The 24,346-nt window shown below is 49.7% G+C and overlaps 1 protein-coding gene across 6 annotated transcripts in view; it reads right to left on the bottom strand.

Annotated features, from left to right (window-relative positions):
- Positions 1-11,857: 11,857 nt before the first annotated feature.
- LOC140195611 (riboflavin transporter 2-like) overlaps positions 11,858-24,346 on the bottom strand; it is a 74,622-nt gene continuing 62,133 nt past the window's right edge. For 5 of the 6 annotated variants that reach the window (XM_072254256.1, XM_072254254.1, XM_072254253.1 and 2 more), the window contains exons 2-4: positions 21,244-22,284; positions 18,650-18,773; positions 11,858-13,494 (exon numbers count right to left, since the gene is read on the bottom strand). In XM_072254256.1, coding sequence (XP_072110357.1) covers positions 13,282-13,494; positions 18,650-18,773; positions 21,244-22,241 — 1,335 coding nt within the window. In that variant the 5' untranslated portion in view covers positions 22,242-22,284 and the 3' untranslated portion in view covers positions 11,858-13,281. Of the gene's footprint in view, positions 13,495-18,649; positions 18,774-21,243; positions 22,285-24,346 lie in introns of those variants that run through there. The other variant, XM_072254260.1, reaches the window with a different exon arrangement.

Genomic DNA, 24,346 nt, shown 5'->3' with positions numbered 1-24,346 from the left:
GGACAGAAGAACACAGCGTGTCAGGCAGTATGTGCGGAGAAAGGTTTCAAGATCCAGGACCCTTGACCGGGACCGAGGCAGTCAGATCTGGAGGGGAGGAGGGTGCAATGTGCTGGTGGTTGTCCATCGTGTCCGACGATGGCGGGAGACCTGTGTGAGAGAGTTTTTAAAGTGGGAAAGCCCTTGCCCTGGGGTAGTTCCACTCCCTCAAGCTCAGAAATCTGGGTGCAGTGGTACGAGTAGTCGACACAACTGGGGTCTTCCTTGGTCGCGCTGGGTGACCATGACTACTTCTGTGCCTGGTCCTGGCCTTTGCTCTCCGTGGAGCGCATTGCAGAGTGGCCTTCCTGGCCATTGGGTCCCACCGTACTTCTCATCCGCCCAGTCCGTCAGAGCTGACCACACGTTAGGACAGGCATGTCCCTGTCTCACTGGGGTATGAGGCCTAGTTCAGCTTGCGTCTTGGAGCGGTATACCGGGGTGTGGCCACTGTCGCACCCAGAACAGCTACTTCATAGTCATAGTCATACTTTATTGATCCCGGGGGAAATTGGTTTTCGTTACAGTTGCACCATAAATAATAAATAAATAAATGATAGAACCATAAATAGTTAAATAGTAATATGTAAATTATGCCAGTAAATTATGAAATAAATCCAGGACCAGCCTATCGGCACAGGGTGTCTGACCCTCCAAGGGAGGAGTTGTAAAGTTTGATGGCCACAGGCAGGAATGACTTCCTACGACACTCAGTGTTGCATCTTGGAGGAATGAGTCTCTGGCTGAATGTACTCCTGGGCCCACCCAGTACATTATGTAGTGGATGGGAGACATTGTCCAAGATGGCATGCAACTTAGACAGCATCTTCTTTTCAGACACCACCGTCAGAGAGTCCAGTTCCATCCCCACAACATCACTGGCCTTACGAATGAGTCTGTTGATTCTGTTGGTGTCTGCCACCCTCAGCCTGCTGCCCCAGCACACAACAGCAAACATGATAGCACTGGCCACCACAGACTCGTAGAACATCCTCAGCATCGTCCAGCAGATGTTAAAGGACCTCAGTCTCCTCAGGAAATAGAGATGGCACTGACCCTTCTTGTAGACAGCCTCAGTGTTCTTTGACCAGTCCAGTTTATTGTCAATTCATATCCCCAGGTATTTGTAATCCTCCACCATGTCCACACTGACCCCACTGGATGGAAACAGGGGTCACCAGTACCTTAGCTCTCCTCAGGTCTACCACCAGCTCCTTAGTCTTTTTCACATTAAGCTGCAGATAATTCTGCTCACACCATGTGATAAAGTTTCCTACAGTAGCCCTGTACTCAACCTCATCTCCCTTGCTGATACATCCAAAAACTTCTGAAGATGACAAGACTCTGCACAGTAGTTGAAGCCTGAGGTGTAAATGGTAAAGCTGAGTGTCTGCTGGGGTCCAAAGGTGAGTGAGCTGCCCCAAATGGGCACGACGAGACCCTGCACCAGAGGAGCTACCCCTCCCTGGACAATCCATTGTGTTTCAAACCACAGCACAGCACAGCACACTGGGAGCTCCCAGCCAATACACCCCTACACCCACTTAACTGCGCTGGCACCCACACTTCCCCCCATAGGCTGCAGACCCACTGGTCACTGTTGGAAAACTTACAAGGATTTTGCTGGAACTTGCGCACCTGGGTTACAGGGAAATAGGTTAAAAGTTGATGCAGTGGGATCTGGACCAGACGGAAACATAGGCCGAAAAATAGCAGATGGAATTTAACGCAGACAAATGTGAGGTGTTGCTCTTTGAGGGGGCAAACCAGGGTAGGTCTGACACAGTGAATGGTAGGACATTCGGGAGTGTGGTAGAAAAAAGGGATCTGGGAATACAGGTCTATAATTCACTGAAAGTAGTACCACAGGTAGATAGGGTTGTTAAGAGAGCTTTTGGCACATTGGCTTTCAAAGTACTGAGTACAGGAATTAGGATGTTATGTTGAAGTTGGTGAGGCCAAACTTGGAATATTTTGTGGAAATCTGGTCACCTACCCACAGGAAAGATATCAATAAGATTGAAAAGAATGCAGAGAAAATTTACAAGGATGTTGCTGGGACTTGAGGACCTCAGTTACAGGGAAAGCTTGAATAGGTAAGGACTTTATACTCTGGAATGTAGAAGATTGAGGGCAGATTTGATAGAGGTATACAAAATTATGAGAGGTATAGATAGGGTAGATACAAGCAGGCATTTTCCACTGAGGTTGGATGTGACCTCAACAAGAGGTCATAGGTTAAGGGTGAAAGGTGAAATGTTTAAGGAGAATATCCATGATATCCTGCAGCGGGAGAGAGAACAGCCAGAGGTCGTGGTACATATTGTACCAATGACATAGGTAGGAAAAGGGAGGAGGTCCTGAAAACAGACTACAGGGAGTTAGGAAGAAAGTTGAGAGGCTGGACCTCAAAGGTAGTCAATCTCGGGATTACTGCCTGTGCCACGTGACAGTGAGTATAGGAATAGAGTGTGGTGGAGGATAAATGCATGGCTGAGGGATTGGAGCAAGGGGCAGGGATTCAGATTTCTGGATCATTGGGACCCCTTTTGGGGCAGGAGTGACCTGTACAAAAAGGATGGGTTGCACTTGAATCCCAGAGGGACCAATATCCTGGCGGGGAGGTTTGCTAAGGCTACTGGGGAGAGTTTAAACTAGAATTGGTGGGGGGGTGGGAACCAAACTGAAGAGACTGGGGAAGAAGCTGTTGGCTCACAAATAGAGAAAGCTTGTAGACGGTGTGTGAGGGAGGATATGCAGGTGATAAAGAAGGAATGCGCTCAGACCAATGGTTTGAGATGTGTCTATTTTAACGCAAGAAGTATTGTGAACAAAGTGTATGAGCTTAGAGCATGGATCAGCACTTGGAGCTATGATGTTGTGGCCATTACAGAGACTTGGATGGCTCAGGGACAGGAATGGTTTCTTCAAGTGCCGGGTTTCAGATATTTCAGAAAGGACAGGGATGAAGGCAAAAGAGGTGGGGGCGTGGCACTGTTGATCAGAGATGGTGTCACGTCATGGAGGGATTGTCTACGCAGTCTGTCAGTGGAGATTAGGAACAGGAAGGGTTCAATAACCCTGCTGGGTGTTTTTTATAGGCCGCCCAATAGTAACAAGGATATCGAGGAGCAGATAGGGAAACAGATCCTGGAAAGGTGTAATAATAACAGAGTTGTCATGATGGGAGGTTTTAATTTCCCAAATATTGATTGGCATATCCCTAGAGCAAGGGGTTTAGATGGGATGGAGTTTGTTAGGTGTGTTCAGGAAGGTTTCTTGACACAGTATGTAGATAAGCCTACGAGAGGAGAGACTGTACTTGATCTGGTATTGGGAAATTAACCTGGTCAGGTGTCAGATCTCTCAGTGGGAGAGCATTTTGGAGATAGTGATCATAATTCTGTCTCCTTTACAAGAGCATTGGAGAGAGATAGGAACAGACAAGTTAGAAAAGTGTTTAATTGGAGTACGGGGAATTATGAGGCTATCAGGTAGGAACTTGGAAGCTTAAATTGGGAACAGATGTTCTCAGGGAAAGCTACGGAACAAATGTCGCAAATGTTCAGGGGTTATTTGTGTGGAGTTCTGCATAGGTACGCTCCAATGAGACAGGGAAGTTATGGTAGGGAACAGGAACCGTGGTGTACAAAGGCTGTTGTAAATCTAGTCAAGAGCAAAAGAAAAGCTTACAAAAGTTTGAGAGAGCTAGGTAATGTGAAAGATCTAGAAGATTATAAGGCTAACAGGAAGGAGCTTAAGAAGGAAATTAGGAGAGCCAGAAGGGGCCATGAGAAGGCCTTGGCGGGCAGGATTAAGGAAAACCCCAAGGCATTCTACAAGTATATGAAGAGCAGGAGGATAAGACGTGAAATAATAGGACCTAACAAGTGTGACAGTGGGAAAGTATGTATGGAACCGGAGGAAATAGCAGAGGTACTTAATGAATACTTCAGTATTCACTATGGAAAAGGATCTTGGTGATTGTAGTGATGACTTGCAGCAGACTGAAAAGCTTGAGCATGTAGATATTAAGAAAGAGGATGTGCTGGAGCTTTTGGAAAGCATCAAGTTGGATAAGTCACCAGGACCGGATGAGATGTACCCCAGGCTACTGTGGGAGGCGAGGGAGGAGATTGCTGAGCCTCTGGCGATGATCAATGGGGACGGGAGAGGTTCCAGAGGATTGGAGGGTTATGGATGTTGTAGCTTTATTCAAAAAAGGGAGTAGAGATAGCCTAGGAAATTATAGATCAGTGAGTCTTACCTCAGTGGTTGGTAGGTTGATGGAGAAGATCCTGAGAGGCAGGATTTATGAGCATTTGGAGAGGAATAATATGATTAGGAATAGTCAGCATGGCTTTGACAAAGGTAGGTCGTGCCTTACGAGCCTGATTGAATTTTTTGAGGATGTGACTGAACACATTGATGAAGGAAGAGCAGTAGATGTAGTGTATATGGATTTCAGCAAGGCATTTGATAAGGTACCCCATGCACGGCTTATTGAGAAAGTAAGGAGGCATGGGATCCAAGGGGATATTCCTTTGTGGATCCAGAAATGGCTTGCCCACAGAAGGCAAGAGTGGTTGTAGTTGGGTCATATTCTGCATGCAGGTCGGTGACCAGTGGTGTGCCTCGGGGATCTATTCTGGGACTCTTACTCTTCCTGATTTTTATAAATGACCTGGATGAGGAAATGGAGGGATGGGTTAGTAAGTTTGCTGATGACACAAAGGTTGGGGGTGCTGTGGATAGTGTGGAGAGCTGTCAGAGGTTACAGTGGGACATTGATAGGATGCAAAACTGGGCTAAGAAGTGGCAGATGGAGTTCAACCCAGATAAGTGTGAAGTGGTTCACTTTGGTAGGTCAAATATGATGGAAGGATATAGTATTAATGGTAAGACTCTTGGCAGTGTGGAGGATCAGAGAGATCTTGGGGTCCGAGTCCATAGGACGCTCAAAGCAGCTGTGCAGGTTGACTCTGTGGTTAAGAAGGTATATGGTGTATTGGCCTTAATCAATCGTGGAATTGAACTAAAGAGCTAAGAGGTAATGTTGCAGCTATATAGGACCCTGGTCAGACCCCACTTGGAGTACCATGCTCAGTTCTGGTCGCCTCACAACAGGAAAGATGTGGAAACCATAGAAAGGGTGCAGAGGAGATTTACAAGGATGTTGCCTGGATTGGGGAGCATGCCTTATGAAGACAGGTTGAGTGAACTCGGCCTTTTCTCCTTGGAGTGAAGGAGGACGAGGGTTGACCTGATAGAGGTGTATAAGATGATGAGAGGCATTGATCGTGTGGATAGTCAGAGGCTTTTTCCCAGGGCTGAAATGGCTGCCACAAGAGGGCACAGGTTTAAGGTACTTGGAAGTAGGTACAGAGGAGATGTCAGGGGTAAGTTTTTTAAGCAGAGAGTGGCGAGTGCATGGAATGGGCTGCCGGCAATGGTGGTGGAAGCGGATACAATAGGGTCTTTTAAGAGACTTTTGGATAGGTACCTGGAGCTTAGAAAAATAGAGGGCTGTGGGTAACCCTAGTAATTTCTAAGGTAGGGATATGTTTGGCACAATTTTGTGGGCCGAAGGGCCTGTATTGTGCTGTAGGTTTTCTATGTTTCTATGAGAACATGAGGGGCAACATCTGCATTATGAAGGTGGTGTGGGTGCGGAATAAGCTGCCATTAGAAGTGGTGGCTGTGGGTTCGACTTCAGCTTTTGAGAGAAATTTGGATAAGTATATGGATGGGAGGGATTTGGAGGGCAATGGTCGGGGTGCGGGTCAATGGGACTAGGAAGAATAACAATTCAGCATGGACTAGATGGGCCAAAGGGCCTGTTTCTCAGCTGTTGTGCTCGATTACTCAAAGTGAGTGAAATCAGCTTCTGAAACTCACAAACAGTCACAACATGTCCAGTCTCGGTAGCATCCTAGCGAATATTTTAAGACCATAAAACATAGGAGCAGATTAGGCCATTGGGCCCATTAAGCCTGCTCCATCATGAGGCCCCATGTGCCACCTAGGCACTAAGGGTTCAGACGACGACGACGATCATGTCTAATTTATTTTCCCTCTCAACCTCATTCTCCTGCCTTCTGCCCGTAACCTTTGATGCCCCTACCAATCAAAAACCTATTACCCTCCACTTTATATATACCCAATGACGGTCACCTATGGCAATGAGTTCCGCAGATTCACAGCCCTCTGGTTAAAGAAATGTTTTCTGCACTCTTCCTGGCTTAATGACGTCTTTCCTACAGCTGGGCAACCAGAATATGATGGGCTGAATGGCCTAATTTTGCTCCTGTGTCTCATGGTCTAATGCTGCAATTGAGGCCTCACGAATGACATGCTAAATGTTAAACTGAGTGCTCTGACTATTGAAAGTCAGCATGCCAAATGTGTTCTTCGTTGCCCTGCCCTACCCGTGTTGCCAAGTTGAGGGAAGTGTGTCCCTGAACCCTTCAGTTTCATCTGCCCTGTGACCCAGTCGAGTGAATGATTGTGTAGCCCACAACACAGCTGGGTGGCTGTGTGGCCCATGACATCACTTGGATGTGGGATGTGCTTGACCTGTGTTCTTTGTGGCAGACACATCTCATGCGTGTGTGTGGCGTGTGCAAGACAGACTCTAGGGCAACAATGCGAATCTGAGATGCAGAGGGATTTGGGAGTCCTTGTGCAGAACACCCTGGAGGTTAACTTGCAGGGTGAGTCGGTGGTGAGGAAGGCAAATGCAGTGGTAGCATTCATTTCAAGACTTCTAGAAGGCAAGAGCAAGAATGTGATGCTGAGGCTTTATAAGGCACTAGTGAGGCCTCACCTTGAGTATTGTGAACAGTTTTGGGCCCCTCATCTTAGAAAAGATGTGCTGGCATTGGAGAGGGTCCAGAGGAGGTTCACAAGGATGATTCCAGTAATGAAAGGGTTATCATACAATGGCTCTGGGTCTGTACTCACTGGAATTCAGCAGGATGAGGGGGGGATCTCATTGAAACCTTTTGAATGTTGAAATGCCTAGGCAGAGTAGATATAGAAATGATGTTTCCCATGGTGGGGGAGTCTAGAACAAGAGGGCACGGCCTCTTGAGGGGTGGGCTTTCAAAACAGAGATGCAGAGAAATTTCTTTAGCCAAAGGGTGGTGAACTTGTGGAACTTGTTGCCACATGCAACTGTGGAGGCCAGGTCGTTGGTGTATTTAAGGCCTCCCATAGGTTACTGACTGGACATGGTTGAGGAAGAGATAGAGAAAAAAGGTCAGCCCTGATTGAATGGTGGAGCAGACTGGATGGGCCAGATGGCCTAGTTCTGCTCCTATGTCTTATAGTATAATAGCAAACCGGGCCTGTTCCACTGGTAAGCATGAGAGCACGGCCTGACCCAGGCACACAGTGATCCCTGGGCGCCAATGACTCCCCCGCTAGAGTCACAGAACATTACAGCACAGAAAGAGTTTTCGGCCCATCTAATCAATGCCGGCCTGATCTATTGTCTAGCGCCATTGACCCACACCTGGACCATAGCCCTCCCATTCATATACTTATCCAAACTTCTCTTAACTGTTGCAATTGGACCCGAATCCATCACCTCTGCTGGCAGCTCATTCCACACTCTCACCACCTTCAGAGTGAAGAAATTTGCCCTCCGGTTTCCCTTAAATATTTCAGCTTTCCCCCTTAACCTGTGACCTCTATTTATAGAATCATAGAGCATTACAGTGGCCGACCAATCAATTCGAAGAGAGAGAGAGAGCTTCGCACAGGTCGGGGAGAAGGGTTTAAAAAAGGAGCGTTTCATGGGGCGCGGCACATTAGAATAGTGGGTATGACTGCAAGACCAGTTTTCTGACCTGGGTGTCAGATGTGGGATGTCCGGGAGATTTCCAGCCTCCCTGATGTCCATATCTGCACCAGGTGCATCGAGCTGCAGCTCCTTAGAGACCGAGTTAGGGAACTGGAGCTGCAGCTCGATGACCTTCGGCTTGTTGGGGAGAGTGAGGAGGTGATAGACAGAAGCTGCAGGCAGGTAGTCACCCCGTGGCCACAGGAGACGGAGAAGTGGATGACCGTCAGGAGAGGGAAGGGAGGGCATCAGGTAGTGGAGAGCATCCCTTTGGCCGTCCCCCTTAACAATAAGTGCTCCATTTTGAGTGCTGTTGGGAGGGACGACCTACCTGGGGGAAGCAACAGTGGCCGTGCCTCTGGCACCGAGTCCGGCCCTGTGGCTCAGAAGGGTAGGGAAAGGAAGAGGAGGGCAGCAGTAATAGGGAACTCGATAGTTCGGGGAACAGATAGGTGATTCTGTGGATACGAAAAAGAAACAAGGATGGTAGTTTGCCTCCTATATGCCAGGGTTCATGGTGTTTCTGAGTACATCCACAATATCTTGAAATGGGAGGGTGAGCAGCCAGAGGTCGTGGTACGTATTGGTACCAAAGACATAGGTAGAAAACGGGTGGAGGTCCTGAAAGCAGACTACAGGGAGTTAGGAAGGAAGTTGAGAAGCAGGACCACAAAGGTAGTAATCTTGGGATTGCTGCCTGTGCCACAGTGACAGTGAGTATGGGAATAGAGTGAGGTGGAGGATAAATGCATGGCTGAGGGATTGGATCAGGGGGCAGTGATTCAGATTTTTGAATCATTGGGGCTTCATTTGGGGCAGGTGTGACCTGTACAAAAAGGATGGGTTGCACTTGAATCCCAGGGGGACCAATATCCTGGCAGGGAGGTTTGCTAATGCTATTGGGGAGGGTTTAAACTAGATTTGCAGGGGGGTGGGAACTGAAGTGAAGAGGAAGTGGATGGGATGGTTGGCGCACAAGTAGAGACAGCTTGTAGGAGTTTGTGAGGAAGGATTGGCAGATGTTAGAGCAAAGATGCACACAGCCTGATGGTTTGTGATGTGTCTATTTTAATGCAAGGAGTATCATAAACAAGGCAGATGAACTTAGAGCGTGGGTCAATACGTGAAACTATGACGTTGTGGCCATTACAGAGACTTGGATGTCTCAGGGGCAGGAATGGCTGCTGAGTGTGCCGGGCTTTAGATATTTCAAAAAGGACAGGGAGGGGGGACAAAAGAGGTGAGATGTGGCATTGCTAATTAGGGAAAGTGTCACGGCTGCAGAAAAGGACAAAGTCATGGAGGGATGGTCTACTGAGTCAGTGTGGGTGGAAGTCAGAAACAGGAAAGGGGCAATAACTCTACAGGGTGTTTTTTATAGACCCCCCCCCCCCCCCAGTAGTACAGGGACATCGAGGAGCAGATTGGAAGACAGATTCTGGAACAGTGCGATAATAATAGGGTTGTTGTGATGGGAGATTTTAACTTTCCTAATGTTGATTGGCATCTCCTTAGTGCAAGGGGTTTAGATGGGGTGGAGTTTGTTGGGTGTGTAGGAAGGTTTCCTGACACAATACGAGGGGTGATTGATAAGTTCAAGGCTTGAGGTAGAAGGAGTCAATTTTAGAAAACCTAGCACATTTATTTTTCAACATATTCCCCTCCTACATGTACACACTTAGTCCAGCAGTCGTGGAGCATACGGATCCCTTCTTTGTAGAAGTGGTCGCCAGCAGGGGTGATTGATAAGTTCGTGGCCTAAAGTGGAAGCAGATGAGTTATTAACCTCAAACTTTCTGCATGATCACTCAAAGAGTTGAACTACACGTGCATGTAACGAGAGTGTCTTGGACCTCCAGGTGGTCCACAGCAGGGGTGATTGATAAGTTCGTGGCCTAAGGTAGAAGGAGATGAGTTATACAGCTCTCGTTACATGCACGTGCAGTTCAACTCTTTGAGTGAAAATGCAGAAAGTTTGAAGTTAATAACTCATCTCCTTCTACCTTAGGTCACGAACTTATGAATCACCCCTGCTGTGGACCACTTCTGGAGGTCCAAGACACTGACCTCTACAAAGAAGAGATCCGTATGCTCCACGATTGCTGGACTAAGTGTGTAAATGTAGGAAAAATAAATGTGGTAGGTTTTCTAAAATTGACTCCGTCTACCTTAGGCCACGTACTTATCAATCACCCCTCGTCTATAGATAAGCCAACTAGAGGAGAGGCTGTATCTGATCTGGTATTGGGAAATGAACCTGGTCAGTGGGAGAGCGGTTTGGAGGTAGTGATCACAACTCTATCTCCTAGTGCTGGAGAGGGATAGGAGCAGACAATTTGGGAAAACATTTAATTGGGGTAGGGGGAAATATGATGCTATTAGGCAGGAACTTGAGAGCATAAATTGGGAGCAGATGTTCTCAGGGAAATGCACAGCAGAAATGTGGCAAATGTTCAGGGACATAGGGTCATTTAAGAGCCTCTTAGATAGGTACATGGAGCTTAGAAAAATAGAGGGCTATGCAGAGAAATTCTGGGCAGTTTCTAGAGTAGGTTAGATGGTCGGCACAACATTGTGGGCTGAAGGGCCTGTAATGTGCTGTAGATTTCTATGTTCTATGTACAGCACAAAAACAGGCCCTTTGGCCCATCTATTCTGTGCCAAACTATTACTCTTCCTTGTCCAATCCACCTGCACCTGGAGAGAGTCCGATTCTCATCCAAACTCAGTGGAAAAAGCCTGCTTGCATTTACCCTAACTATAACACTCATCATTTTGTATACCCCTGACAGATCTCCCCTCATTCTCTTGCACTCCAGGGAATAAAATCCTTCCCTTTCCAATTTTGCCCTATAATTCTGACTTCAGCGGTGGGGAAGTTGTTGGAGAAGATCTTTAACTCTACCAACACTCACAACACACTGGAGGAACTCAGCAGGTCGGGCAGCATCCGTGAAAAAAAATTGGTCGACGTTTCGGGCACAATGGGTGGTAGAAGGAGGCGGAACCATGAGGGAGGTGGTAGGCAGCTGGGGGAGGAAGCAAAGTGAAATAGGGATAGGGGAAGGGAGGGGGAACGAATTACTGGAAGTTGGAGAATTCTATGTTCATACCAAGGGGCTGGAGACTACCTAGATGGTATATGAGGTGTTGCTCCTCCAACCTGAGTTCAGCCTCATCATGGCAGTAGAGGAGGCCATGTATGGACATATCTGAATGGGAATGTGAAGCAGAGTTGAAATGGGTGGCTACCGGGAGATCCTGTCTGTTTTGGCGGACTGAGTGGAGGTGCTCGACGAAGCGGTCCCCCAATCTGCGTTGGGTTTCACCGATGTAGAGGAGGCCGCACCGGGATCACCGGGTGCAATAGATGACCCCAACAGACTCACAAGTGAGGTGTTGCCTCACCTGGAAGGACTGTTTGAGGCCCTGAATGGTGGCAAGAGAGGAGGTGTAGGGACAGGTGTAGCACTTGCACTTACAGGGGTAAGTGCCGGGTGGGAGATCTGTGGGGAGGGACGTGTGGACCAGGGAGTCGCGGAGGGACTGATCCCTGCGGAAAGCGGGGAGGGGTGGAGAGGGAAAGATGTGCTTAGTGGTGAGGTCCTGTTGAAGGTGGTGGAAGTTGCGGAAACTCTACCGTCTTTTCCCTGCCTCAATGGAACATACCTACGCAGAATGCCATGTCCTGACGCCACAGCCACATCCTTGAAAACGTGTTCTATACTCTTTCAATCTTTTTGATATCTCTCCCTGTAGGTAGGTGACCAGAACTACACACAATACTTCAAATTGGACCTCACCAACATCATGTACAACTTCAACATAACATCCCATCTCAGGTACTCAATCTAGGCAGAGGTATCTTCAGAAGTGTTAGTTGAACACAACAGCCACTCCACACACAGACGCGTACACAAATCACTGTCAGCAAATACTTTTTCTCAGTCTTCAATTCCAGCCAACTAGATGTGAAACTTTACTTCAAGTTTAATGATCATGTAACCATACATGAATACAGCCGAACAATACAGTGTTCCTCCGGAGCCAGGCGCAAGGCACACTACCAGCAGCAGACTGCAAGCAGCAAATCACACAGAAGGAGCATATTGTTACGATTCCAGAGACATAAGTTCAGAAAAAAAAACAATAATCCAGCCCAGGTCTCTGGGTGGCATGTCTGCCGATTGTTCTTCCGCCGAGTGAATACTGGAGAGGAGCACTGACAAGAGGGGCCAGCCCTCAACCCAGGACGATTCCAGCAGAGGCTGCTACTCTCAGCAATGGCAGCAGCTGGTTGGAGTGCTGCCACGAAGGCACAGGTCAGCCAGGAATCTGTGTTTATATAAAGAATCTTTGGTCTTGATAGAGTGGACTCCACGTTTTGCATCTTTGGGCACAGATGTCCCAGAGGGTGTACTCCAACCAAATTGAATTCCCTCCACATACTCCAATGTGACGGGCGTCCGCCGTGTACCTAAACCAGTCCAAGGAGCGCCAAAGCCAGGGGCCCGGAACTGACTCGATGGGCTGAATGGCCTGGCCTTAGATAAACCCACCTGTCACCTAGGGCCAGTGGCAGAGCTGAGACGTTTTGTTCCGAAGTATCGGTGGCATCTCTGAGGGGGAATCAGTCGAGACCGGATGTGAATGAGATGCAGGCTGACCCACCCACCCACACAGACTCGCAACTTTAGATGATGGATTCCCAGTTTAAGGAACGCCTATCCCGCTCGGAAAAGGGGCATGCTTCACGTCTCCAGACCACCACCCCTCGCACACTCCCACACTCCATTCCCAGAACCCACGAGCTGTCTCACTATCCTGACCCTTCTCCACCCACACACTCCACCTCCCACACACACCCCCTCCCACACTCACACAATTAGACAGAAAGAGACACACACCCCACCATTCCATTCCTCCACATACACCCTGACCAACACACATGCATATAGACAGACAGACACAAAGATACCCCCATTCCACCCCCAAACACAGACACACTGCTACCCACACAGACTCCTCCCGGCCAGATCTTGTCAGCTTTCCAATGCCCATCACGGGGACGGGAGCTGCACTCCTCGGCTACACTGACCACCGGCGCTGGGGTGGGCGAAAGTGGGAGGAGGGTAGAGCAAACGGGACGGTGTCTTCCCTCCGGACTGGGCCGTCTCCTCCCGCGCTGCCAACTACTCTCTACATCTATCTGCCTGCCCTTCCCTCAGAGTAACCCGAATGAACCTCCTGCCCATTTCCCCTGTAACTGGGTGGGACTGGGGGTGGGGAGTGACCGCCAGGATCTGCCGCTCCGTCAGCACGCTGAGGGGGTCCGCTGTTACCGTGTCGTTGCTCCCTGTGACCCTCAACCCACCCACCGGCCGCCGGTCCTTGGCTCAGGCCGGGCACTGCGTGTTACAGGGGTCTCTGGCATGAAAGAGGCTGTAGACGCTGACCAGCGGGAACATGGTGAGCGCGCCGAGCGCAGAGCCGATCTGCACCACGGCACCGCACCACACCAGCGCGCCGTGGCCCTCGTCCCGCAGGATCAGCCCGATAATCACCTTCACGTAGGACAGGGTCCCCACGAACACCACCCAGGACAGCACCTGGCAGGGAGAGAACAGGAGGAGGTGGGGAAGGAGAGGTGTTGGGGAGAGGGGGGATGGGGAGGAAAAGGGGGAAGGGGAGAGGGGGTGGGGAAGGGGATGCGGAGAGGGGAGAAAGGCGGGAAGGGAGAGGGGTAGAGGGAGTGAGGAAGGGGTGGGAGGTCAAGGAAAAGGGAGAGAGAGAGAGGGATGATTAGACCAGATGCACTGAATTTCCTCTGTCGCAGGAATTGGACACGGTACTGTAGTGGTTAGCATAAGCCTATTTCAATGCCAGTGAACAGGGCTCACTTCCTGCCAAGGCCTGTTGGGAGTCTGTACGATCTGTGGCCACGTGGGTTTCCTCCTGTTGGGAGTCTGTACAATCTGTGGCCACGTGGATTTCCTCCTGTTGGGAGTCTGTACAATCCATGGTCACGTGGGTTTCCTCTGGGTGCTCCAGTTTTCTCCCACATCCCAAAGATGTACAGCTTAGTAAGTCCTGGGCATGCCATGTTGGCACAGACCCTGCCAAGACTCAAGGGCTTGAGTTATTGAGAGAGGTTGGGCGGGTTGAGACTTTGTTCCTCGGAGCGTGGGAGAGTGACCGGTGACCTTACAGGGGCGTATAACATTACAAGGAGTATAGGTGCCTCCAAGGGAACCACAACCTCGCTGTGGTTTGGAGGTTTCTGTGTCTCGATGACCCGGAGAGCGATGCTGGCTGGAATCAGGCCTTCCTGCTTTGCCTCTTGGTAGGGTCACCCATGCCAAACGGGTCAAAGGGTAGAGGCCAGACTAAGAGTGGTCCACCAGCCCCCCAGGTTCAGGGGATCAGCCGTGATGAACACCACCAGAGACGGAGGACCTTTATTGCTGCCCTAAATGCCAGCAGTGTAATGGGCAGTAGGAAGAGCATAGAAAGGTTGAATGCCCACAGACTTTTTCTCAGGATTGGGGAATCAAGGACTAGCGGGCAGCAAGTCATAAAGATAAGACATTCTGCGGATGCTGGAAATCTAGAGTAACACACAAAATGCTGGAGGAATTCAACAGCTCAGGCAACATTTATGGAGGGGAACAAACAGTCGACATTTCAGGCTGAAGTGTCATCAGGGCTAGAATGCCATGGAGACCAGGTTACTGGCACTGAGTATGGGTCCATGGTGCAGAAGGGAGAAGAGACAAGAGATTCTGTGGACGTGAACAGGACACCAGAATGCTAGGTTGCCTCCCAGGTGTCAGGGTCAGGGACGTCTCAGATGCGTCCGCAGCATTTTAGAGAGGAAGGGGGAGCAGCCAGATATATCGGTACAGATTGTTACAAATGACATAGGAAGGAAAAGCAATGAGGTCCTGCAAGAGAGGATTTAGAGAGCTGAGAAGCAGGACCTCCTTTGATTGAAATTTCTGGATTGCCGCCTGTGCCACGTGCCAGTGAGGGTAGGAACAGGATGATTTGGCAGATTAATGAGTGGCTGAGAAGCTGGTGCAGGGGGCAGGGCTTCAGGTTCTTGGATCATTGGGATCTCTTCTGGGGGAGGTATGACCTGTACAAAAATGATGGGATGTACCCGAACCCCAGGGGCACCAATATTCTCGTGGGCAGGCTTGGGGAAGGTTTAAGCTAATTTTGCAGAGGGTGGGAACCAGAGTGAAAGGACTCAGGGTAGGATGGATGGTGAAATAGCAAAGATAGTATGCAGTCAGACTGTCAGGAAGGGCAGGCAGATGAGAGAGGACAAAATTGCAGCCAGCATGGTGAGTATCAGTGCATTAGGGATGCAGAATCAGAAAGGGTAGCAAGTACAGTTCTCAAAGTGTTATAGCTCAATGCATAGAGTATAAGAAATAAGGTGGATGATTTTTTTGCACTTTTAGATTGTCAGGTATGATGTTGTAGCCATCACTGAATCGTGGCTGAAGGATGGTTGTAAGTTGGGAGCTGAATGTCCAAGGTTACACGTTGTATCGGAGGGATAGGAAGGTAGCTAGAGGGAGTGGAGTGGCTCTGCTGGTAAAGAATGGCATCAAATCATTAGAAAGATGTGACCTAGGATCAGAAGATGTTGAATCCTTGTGGTTTGAGTCAAGCAACTACAAGGGTAAAAATAACCTTATGGCTGTTATATACAGGCCTCCAAACAATAGCAGTGATCACAATATGATTGAGGTCAACATGAAATTTGATATGGAGGAAGTAGAGTCTGACATAGCAGTAAGGAAAATTACAATGGTATGAGAGTTGGCCAAAGTAAATTGGAAGGAGCTGCTGGCAGGGATGTCAGCAGAGCAGCAATGGTGTGAGTTTCTGGGAAAAATGACGAAGGTGCAGGATAGATGTATTCCAAAGACAAAGGAAAACTCAAATGACAAAGTAGTACAACCATGGCTGACAAGGAAGGTCAAAGCTAATGTAAAATCAAAAGAGAGGGCATACAACAAAGCAACAATCACCGGGAAGATGGAGGATTGGGAAACTTTTAAAACCCTACAGAGAGCAACTAGAAGAATCATTAGAAGGGAAAAGATGAAATATGAAAGCAAGCTAGCAAATAATATAAAAGTGGAGAGTAGAAGTATGTAAAAAATAAAAGAAAGATGAGAGTGGATATAGGACTGCTAGAAAATGAGGCTGGAGATGGCAGGTGAACTAAATGAGTATTTTGCATCAGTCTTCACCGTGGAAGACACTAGCAATGTGCCAATGTGGAAGGCTGTGAAGGAAGAGAAAAGAGTGCAATTACTATTACGAGGGAGAAGGTGCTCAAAAAGCTGAAAGACCTAAGGGTACATAAGTCACTCGGACCAGATGAACTGCACCCTAGGGTTCTGAAAGAGGTAGCGGTAGAGATTGTAGAGGCATTAGTAAAGATCTTTCAAAAATCATTGGGCTCTGGCATGGTGCCAGAGGACTGGAAAATTACAAATGTCACTCCACTCTTTAAGAAAGGAGGAAGGCAGCAGAAAGGAAATTATAGACCAGTTAGCCTGACCTCAGCGGTGGGAAGATGTTGGAAACAATTGTTAAGGATGAGGTAATGGAGTACTTGGTGACACAGGACAAGATAGGACAAAGTCAGCAGGGTTTTCTTAAGGGAAAATTTTGCCTGATGGACCAAGGAGATTACGAGTAGGATAGATAAAGGGAATGCAGTGGATGTTGTATAGATGGACTTTCAGAAGGCCTTTGACAAGGTGCCACACATGAGGTTGCTTACCAAGTTAAGAGCCCATGATATTACAGGAAAGTTACTAACATGGCTAGAGCATTGACTGATTGGTAGGAGGCAGTGAGGGGGAATAAAAGGATCTTTTTCTGCTTGGCTGCCAGTGACTAGTGGTGTTCTGCAGGGGTCAGTGTTGGAACCACTTATTTTTATGCTGTATATAAATGATTTGATTGAAGGAATACATGGCTTTGTTGCCAAGTTTGCAGATGATACGAAGATTGATGGAGGGGCAGGTAGTGTTGAGGAAAGGCTGAAGAAGGAATTAGACAGATTAGCAGATTTCTGGAGGTCGAGAATACAAGAGCAGGTTTGTGATGCTGAGGGTTTATAAGACACTGGTGAGGCCTTGCCTTGAGTATTGTGAACAGTTTTGGGCTTCTCATCTAAGAAAAGATGTGTTGGCATTGGAGAGGGTTCAGAGGAGGTTCACAAGGATGATTCCAGGAACGAAAGGTTTATCATACGAGGAACGTTTGATGGCTTTTGGTCTGTCCTTGCTGGAACTTAGATGGATAAAGGGGGATCTCATTGAAACTTTTCAAATGTTGAAAGACTTCGACAGAGAAGATGTAGAAAGGATGTTTACGATGGTGGGGGAGTCTAGGACAAGAGGGCACAGCCTCAGGATAGAGGGGCATCCATTCAAAACAGAGATGCGAGGAAATTTCTTAAGCCAAAGGATGGTGAATTTGTGGAATTTGTTGCCACATGCAGCTGTGCAGGCCAGGTCGTTGGGTGTATTTAAGGCAGAGATTGATAGGTCTTGATTGGACACGGCATCAAAGGTTATGGGGAGAAGGCCGGGGACTGGGGTTGAGGAGGGGAAAGAAAGGATTGAATGTCAGAGCAGACTCGATGGGCTAAATGGCCTAATTCTGCACCTGTGCCTTACGGCATAAGTTTTAATTGAGAGGGGAGAGATTTAAAGAGGATCTGAGGGGCAACTTTGTCACCGAGAGGGTGGTCGGTATTTGGGGCAAGCTGGCTGAGGCAGGTACAGTAACAACAACATCAGACGTTTGGACAAGCACACAGATAGGGAGGTTGAGAGAGCTACCGGCCAAACGCAGACAAATGGGATTAGTGTAAATGGAAATCTTGGTCAGCAAGGACTACGTGGACCAAAGGGCCTGTTTCTGTGTTGCAGGACCTGGTGGGAAGATTTTCAGTGGATCTCTCGCCTTTCCAGGCGCCTCTACATCATCAGAGGGGTGTATGGGGTGTGAGGGAGGGGTAGCACCTCTGGTGGGGGAACATGTCGCGTCCTTTTCAAGGCGATTAGCCCACCTTTGGTCCCCAACTGGCACTCAGCTCTCACCTGTGGCTCCCCGTAGCTGTTTGCATGCGACAGCAGCCACACCCCGGCCAACGGCTTCGACAAGCCGGCTAAACCAGGTGAGGGTAGCCGACGGGTCTCAAACCCTCGGTGAGATAAGGGAGTTGTCTATCCCAGCATGTGAAGACAGACTCCGGCGGATTGAGTAGACGAGACCAATGGAAGGTCCAATAGTCAAGAAGGCGGTCTCTGCAAGCGTCGTGGAACGTGTAGAGCAGGACTAGACACAGAAGACGTCCTGGTCATCTACTGCGCCTAGTCCCATCTCCAGCCGTCTCGACTCTGTCTTGCCACTGGATCCAGATGAGAATTGGGAAGAGAGAGTGAGGCTGACGCTGTGCAACTCTCCCTCACTTAAATCCAAATCATGTGCTAGTCTCGACACCATCATCATCATAATGGTGTCAAGGTCTTGCATCGACGACGACGATGGACGAACAACAATGTCATCAGAAGTAGATTCAATAGAATAGGGGCTCACTGTCTGTAGAGTGGGCTAGAGCTGGTGTCAGCTACACAGACAGGAGTAGGGTGAGACCATGGAGCGAGGGTAGACAGATTACCGAGGGGCTGGCGGGGCATCGGGATGGGGAAGGTGTTTACTTACAATGAGGGCAGTGCCAGCCTTGGAGTGGACCAGCCATGGGCAAGGACTCAGGACGGCCATGCCCATGATATACGATCCCACTGCTGTGCCGCCAACCGTCAGGAAGGCCATCAATCTTAGAGACCTGGGTAGGAAAAGACAAAGGGTCAACTACAGGAACATCAAAGTACCCAGACCAACCAGCCAACCCAGAGAGGTGCCAATGAGGGCAGCTCCACTGGACCCAGCTCACTAAGGACGTAATGCTGAGGTTTTCTGAGGCATTGTGAGGATTGGAGGATTGTGAGCTGTTTTAAGCCTCTTATCTAAGAAAGGATGTGCTGGCATTGGAGAGAGTCAAGATGAGGTTTACCAGGACATTGCCTGGATTAGGGGGCATGAACTGGAAAAGCTGGGGCTGCTTTCTCTGCAGTAGTAGAGGCTGAGTGGAGACCTTAAGGAGATTTATAAAATTAAAGGGTTAATAAGATGTTGGCACGCTACGTTGGCGCCAGAAGTGTGGAGACACTTGTGGACTGCCACCCCAGCAAAATCATCGTCGATTTAATATAATTTGATGTGAATAATGCACTTCTCTGTAGGTTTCAATGTTTTGATGTATTGTACATGTGACAAATAAAGCTAAACTTCATCTAATCTTTAAAAATGGACGTACACAAACAGTCAGTATCTTTTTTTCCCAGTGTCAAAACACTTAAGCGGGACATGCATTTAAGGAGATGGGTGTAAGATCTAATGGGATGTACAGGCACGTTTTCTTCTCGAAACACATGGAGTTGTGGGTGCCTGGAATGCCTGCTAGGGGTGGTGGTGAAGGCAGACACAATAAACACATTCAAGAGGCTCGACGGCCCCTGAAAAGGCAGATATTGGAAAGATATGTAAATCTTGTAACCATAAGGGATTTGTTTATTCAGGCATTTACATTACTAGCTTAATGGGCTTGGCACAACATTGTAGGCCAAAGGGCCTGTTCCTGTCCTGTTGTGTGTTACAGGAGCAAAGACTCCTGCAGTTCTGCAGCCCAGCCACCAGCTGGCAGTAGCGAGCCGCAGTTCCGTAAAACACACGAGATTCAGCTGATCAACACAGCGGGTCAGGCAGCATCAATGGAGGGGAATGAACAGTTGATGTTTTGGGCCGTGACCCTTCATCAGGACTTGAATGGAAGGGGGAAAAAGCCATTATAATAAGGTGGGGAGAGGACATCCTCCCGCCACTCCACTAGGAATAGGGTTCCCCTGGTCCTCACCTACCACCCCACCAGCCTCCGGGTCCAACTTATTATCCTCCGTAACTTCCGCCACCTCCAACAGGATCCCACCACTAAGGACATCTTTCCCTCCCCCCCTCTCTGCTTTCCGCAAGGGTCGCTCCCTACGCGACTCCCTTGTCCATTCATCCCACCCATCCCTCCCCACTGATCTCCCTCCTGGCACTTATCCTTGTAAGTGGAACAAGTGCTACACATGCCCTTACACTTCCTCCCTTACCATCATTCAGGGCCCCAACCAGTCCTTCCAGATGAGGCTACACTTCACCTGTGAGTCGGCTGGGGTGATATACTGCGTCCGGTGCTCCCGATGTGGCCTTCTATATATTGGCGAGACCCGGTGCAGACTGGGAGACCGTTTTGCTGAACACCTACGCTCTGTCCGCCAGAGAAAGCAGGATCTCCCAGTGGCCACACATTTTAATTCCACATCCCATTCCCATTCTGACATGGCCATCCACGGCCTCCTCTACTGTAAAGATGAAGCCACACTCAGGTTGGAGGAACAACACCTTATATTCCGTCTGGGTAGCCTCCAACCTGATGGCATGAACATTGACTTCTCTAACTTCCGCTAACGCCCCACCTCTCCCTCGTACCCCATCCGTTATTTATTTTTATACACACATGCTTTTTTTCTTTCTCCTTTTTCTCCCTCTGTCCCTCTGACTATACCCCTTGCCCATCCTCTGGGTTTCCCCCTCTCCCCCTTTTCCTTCTCCTTGGGCTTCCTGTCCCATGATCCTCTCATATCCCCTTTGCCAATCAACTGCCCAGCTCTTGGCTCCATCCCTCCCCCTCCTGTCTTCTCCTATCATTTTGGATCTCCCCCTCCCCCTCCCACTTTCAAATCTCTTACTAGCTCTTCCTTCAGTTAGTCCTGACGAAGGGTCTCGGCCCGAAACGTTGACTGTACCTCTTCCTAGATATGCTGCCTGGCCTGCTGCGTTCACCAGCACCTTTGAGGTGTGTTACAAGCTAGAAGGTAATGGGTGAGACCAGATGAAGGGGAAGGTGAGTGTGAGGATGGGAGAAACTGCAGCCTCCTCTCCACCACCCCATCCCACCCTCTACATCCTCCTGCTGCCCCTCACACACCCTATTCCTCCACATTCAGGCCTCCCTCTTCCTCCTCCTCCCTATGCTACCCCACACCTCTGACACTCTCCTCCCTCCCTGCCCCTCTCACGCCCTCCTCTGCCATCTGCTCCTCCCACACCCTCCTCCATCGCCACCCCTCCCACCGTCTCCTCCATCCCCTCTCTATCGCCTGCCTAGGAACGCTGTAGGGGGAGGGATGGGGTGGGGGGGGGTCACTCACCGATTGGGGAGGAACATTGCCACGAAGCAGGCCAGCGGATTGGCGACGGCCCCCAGTGCAGCTGAGAGGTGGTACGCCATGCTGCCGTAGGGTAGGCACGCGTAGGTCTGGACGGAAGGCAACACAGTGTTGGTCAGTCCATTCACCCAAGCCAGCACCAGGAAGATGGGCAGCAGCCAGGGGCGACGATGGGGCCTCTCCTCAGTCCTGTCCCCCTGACCTTGCCCCACGCCCGGCCCACCGATCATGGGCTTTTGCTCCAGCTCCTCCTCGCCACTGTTACCGCCCATCTCCATCTCCCTGCCACGGCTCCGCTCCCCGGCATCTGCCATGCGCTGGCGCCGGGCCTGAGGGAGGCGGTTGAGCAGGAAGAAGGCCAGCAGGCAGCAGGCAGCGACGCCACCCAGGAAAAAGAAGAAGGCCTCAGGGGGGAAGCGGCGCGGCTGGGACACAGCCACCAGTGGACCCCCTGTGTCGTTGGCAGAGGCGTTGGCTGCCACACAGCGGACCACCCCTGCCCCCTGCGCCAGGGCGACGAGGCCCGGTAGGAGGCCGCTCAGGCCCTCCCCGATGTAGTAGCTGGTCAGGAAGTGGGGTCGGAAGTGGGCCATGAAGGGCAAGAAGGTGACGGAGGAGGTGCAGTCCACCAGGGCGAGGAAGAAGGCCAGGGCGAGCAACGGCAGGCTTCGGGGCGCACCGGCGATCTCGACAGTCCGCCTCCAGAAGAAGGGCAGCAGGAAGGAGGCCAGGACCCCGACGGTCACGACGGCGTAGATGACGGCCGCCTCTACCCTGCGGCTCGGCGCAAACTTGTGCGCCAGCATGGCGAGCAGAGGCCCGATGTTGGCGGCTTGGATGATGACCGTGAGGTAGGAGGGGAGGTACCAGCCCTCCGGGATCTCAGGGACGAGGAGGGGCAACTCCACCCACAGCCCATTGATGGCGATCCAGGAGCCTGTGCCAAAGGCAGCGGACAGGGCGTGGATGGTCAGAGCCATGGCTGTCTTGATCTCTTGCTGGGAATCTCACACCAATGTTTTCCTACAAGAACAGAAAAGAAGGATTCATGGCACCAGTGGAGAGGTTTACAGAAAAGTCCACAAGGCAAAGGAGCAGAATTAGGCCATTCAGCCCATCAAGTCTGCTCTGCCATTCCATCATGGCTGATTTATTATCCCTCTCAACCCCATTCTTCTCCCTTCTCCCTGTAACCTTTGATGCCCTGACTAACCAAGAACATATCAACCTCCGCATTAAATATACCCAATGACTCGGCCTCCACAACCTTTCAATACTCGGTAGGAATCCTCCTCTTCCTTCTAAACTCCAGCAAGTACAGGCCCAGGGCCATGAAACACTCCTCATACATTAACCCTTTCATTCCCAGGACACTTCTGCAGCCAACGGCTCCGCGAAGTTATCTGGAGAATGGGTTAAAAATAAAATTAGCCTTGATCAAATGGGCTGGGTGGCCCAATCCTGCTCCTGTATCTTTTGGTCTTTTGGACTGACGCTCTGAAGCTGTACTCAGTGGAGTTCAGAAGGATGATACAGATTCAGGTTTATTTATTGGACTCGGCCCGTGTGCTGTGCCCTCTGACCAGCTGCATGGATGTCTGCACACAGACTCCATTTTGCACAGCATCGTACTTTATCTTCTGTCCCCACCGCCAACAGCTGACCACAGCCAAGCTGAACGAATTTCCTTTCCCTGGGACAAAGGTTTGGTCTGTTTTCACTTTCCTCCCTTCGAGCAAACATTTTTGTAGCTTACCTCTTTGAGTGAATATGTTACTGTAATGAGAGGGATGTGTGGGGTGCTCAGGGAGGGGTAGCACCTCTGGTGAAGGGGCTTGTCGTGTCCATTCTGGGGGCAGCCCACTCACCTTTGGTCCCCACTGGACACTTAGCTCTCACCTGTGGCCCCAAGGAGCTGTTCGCTTGTGACAGCAGCCACACCCCGGTACCCTGCTCCGAGAGGTGGCTAGACGAGGTGAAAGTAGCCGGCAGCTTCATACCCTGGTGAGGGATGGGCATGCCTGGCCTAGCGTGCAAAATCAGCTCTGGCAGATCTATAGTGAGATGACAAGGCACTGATGAAGTCAAGGTCACCCACTGCGACCAAGGAAGACCCCAGTTGTGACAACCACTCATACCACTGGACCTGGACTTCCAAGATTGAGAGAATAGATTTGCCCCTGTGCAACGGCTTTTCCACTTTAAGAACTCTCCTACATCATCGTTGGATATGATGGACAACCACCGCCATAGTAATGAGGACATCAAAATCCTAACACAGAATAATCTTCAAGAGATTATTTTGTCCTGTGATTTCAGATTACTATTCTCATATTCAAATTGCACTCCAATTTTCTTTCCTGTAGAGACAGTGATACGGCACAAAAGGTGTTGCCTCAAAGAGGAGGCATTCATCACCAAGGTTCCCACCCACAACATCACTGACAATCTATCCTGGGCCCAGCACGTCGATGCAATTACAAAGAAGGCACACCAACGGCTACATTTCATTAGGAGCTCGAGAAGGCTTGGTATGCCACCAAAGATGCTCACAAACTTCTACTGATGTCCCATGGAGAGCATCCGAACTGGTTGTATCACCCTCTGGTACGGAACGGAGGGGCCAGAGCACAGGATCGGAAAAAGCTGCAGGAAATTGTAAACTCAGCCAGCTCCATCATGGGCACCGGCCTCCCCAACACCAAGGCCAGCTTCAGAAGGTGATGCCTCAGAAATGTGGCATCTATCATTAAGGACCCCCATCATCCAGCTCATGCCCCCTTCTCATTGCTAGCATCAATGCTGCTTTAGACTCTCCCACCCTGGAAATAAGATGGTAATCATTCACCTTGTTTACGCCCCTTATGATTTTATAAACCTCTATAAACCCACCCCTCAACCTCTTACGTTCCAGGGAACAAAGTCCCACCCTTCCCACCCTGTCCTTGTAACTCCAGCCTTCCAGTCCCATCCTTGTAAATACATTCAGTGGCCACTTTATTAGGTACTCCTGAATTCCTGCTCGTTAATGCAAATATCTAATCAGCCAATCACATGGCAGCAACTCAAAGCATAAAAGCATGCA

This window comes from Mobula birostris, chromosome 3 (genome assembly GCF_030028105.1).
Source record: "Mobula birostris isolate sMobBir1 chromosome 3, sMobBir1.hap1, whole genome shotgun sequence".
NCBI lineage: Eukaryota > Metazoa > Chordata > Chondrichthyes > Myliobatiformes > Myliobatidae > Mobula > Mobula birostris.
The sequence above is the reverse complement of the archived record's forward strand: the minus strand, read 5'-3'. Positions and strand labels throughout refer to the sequence as shown.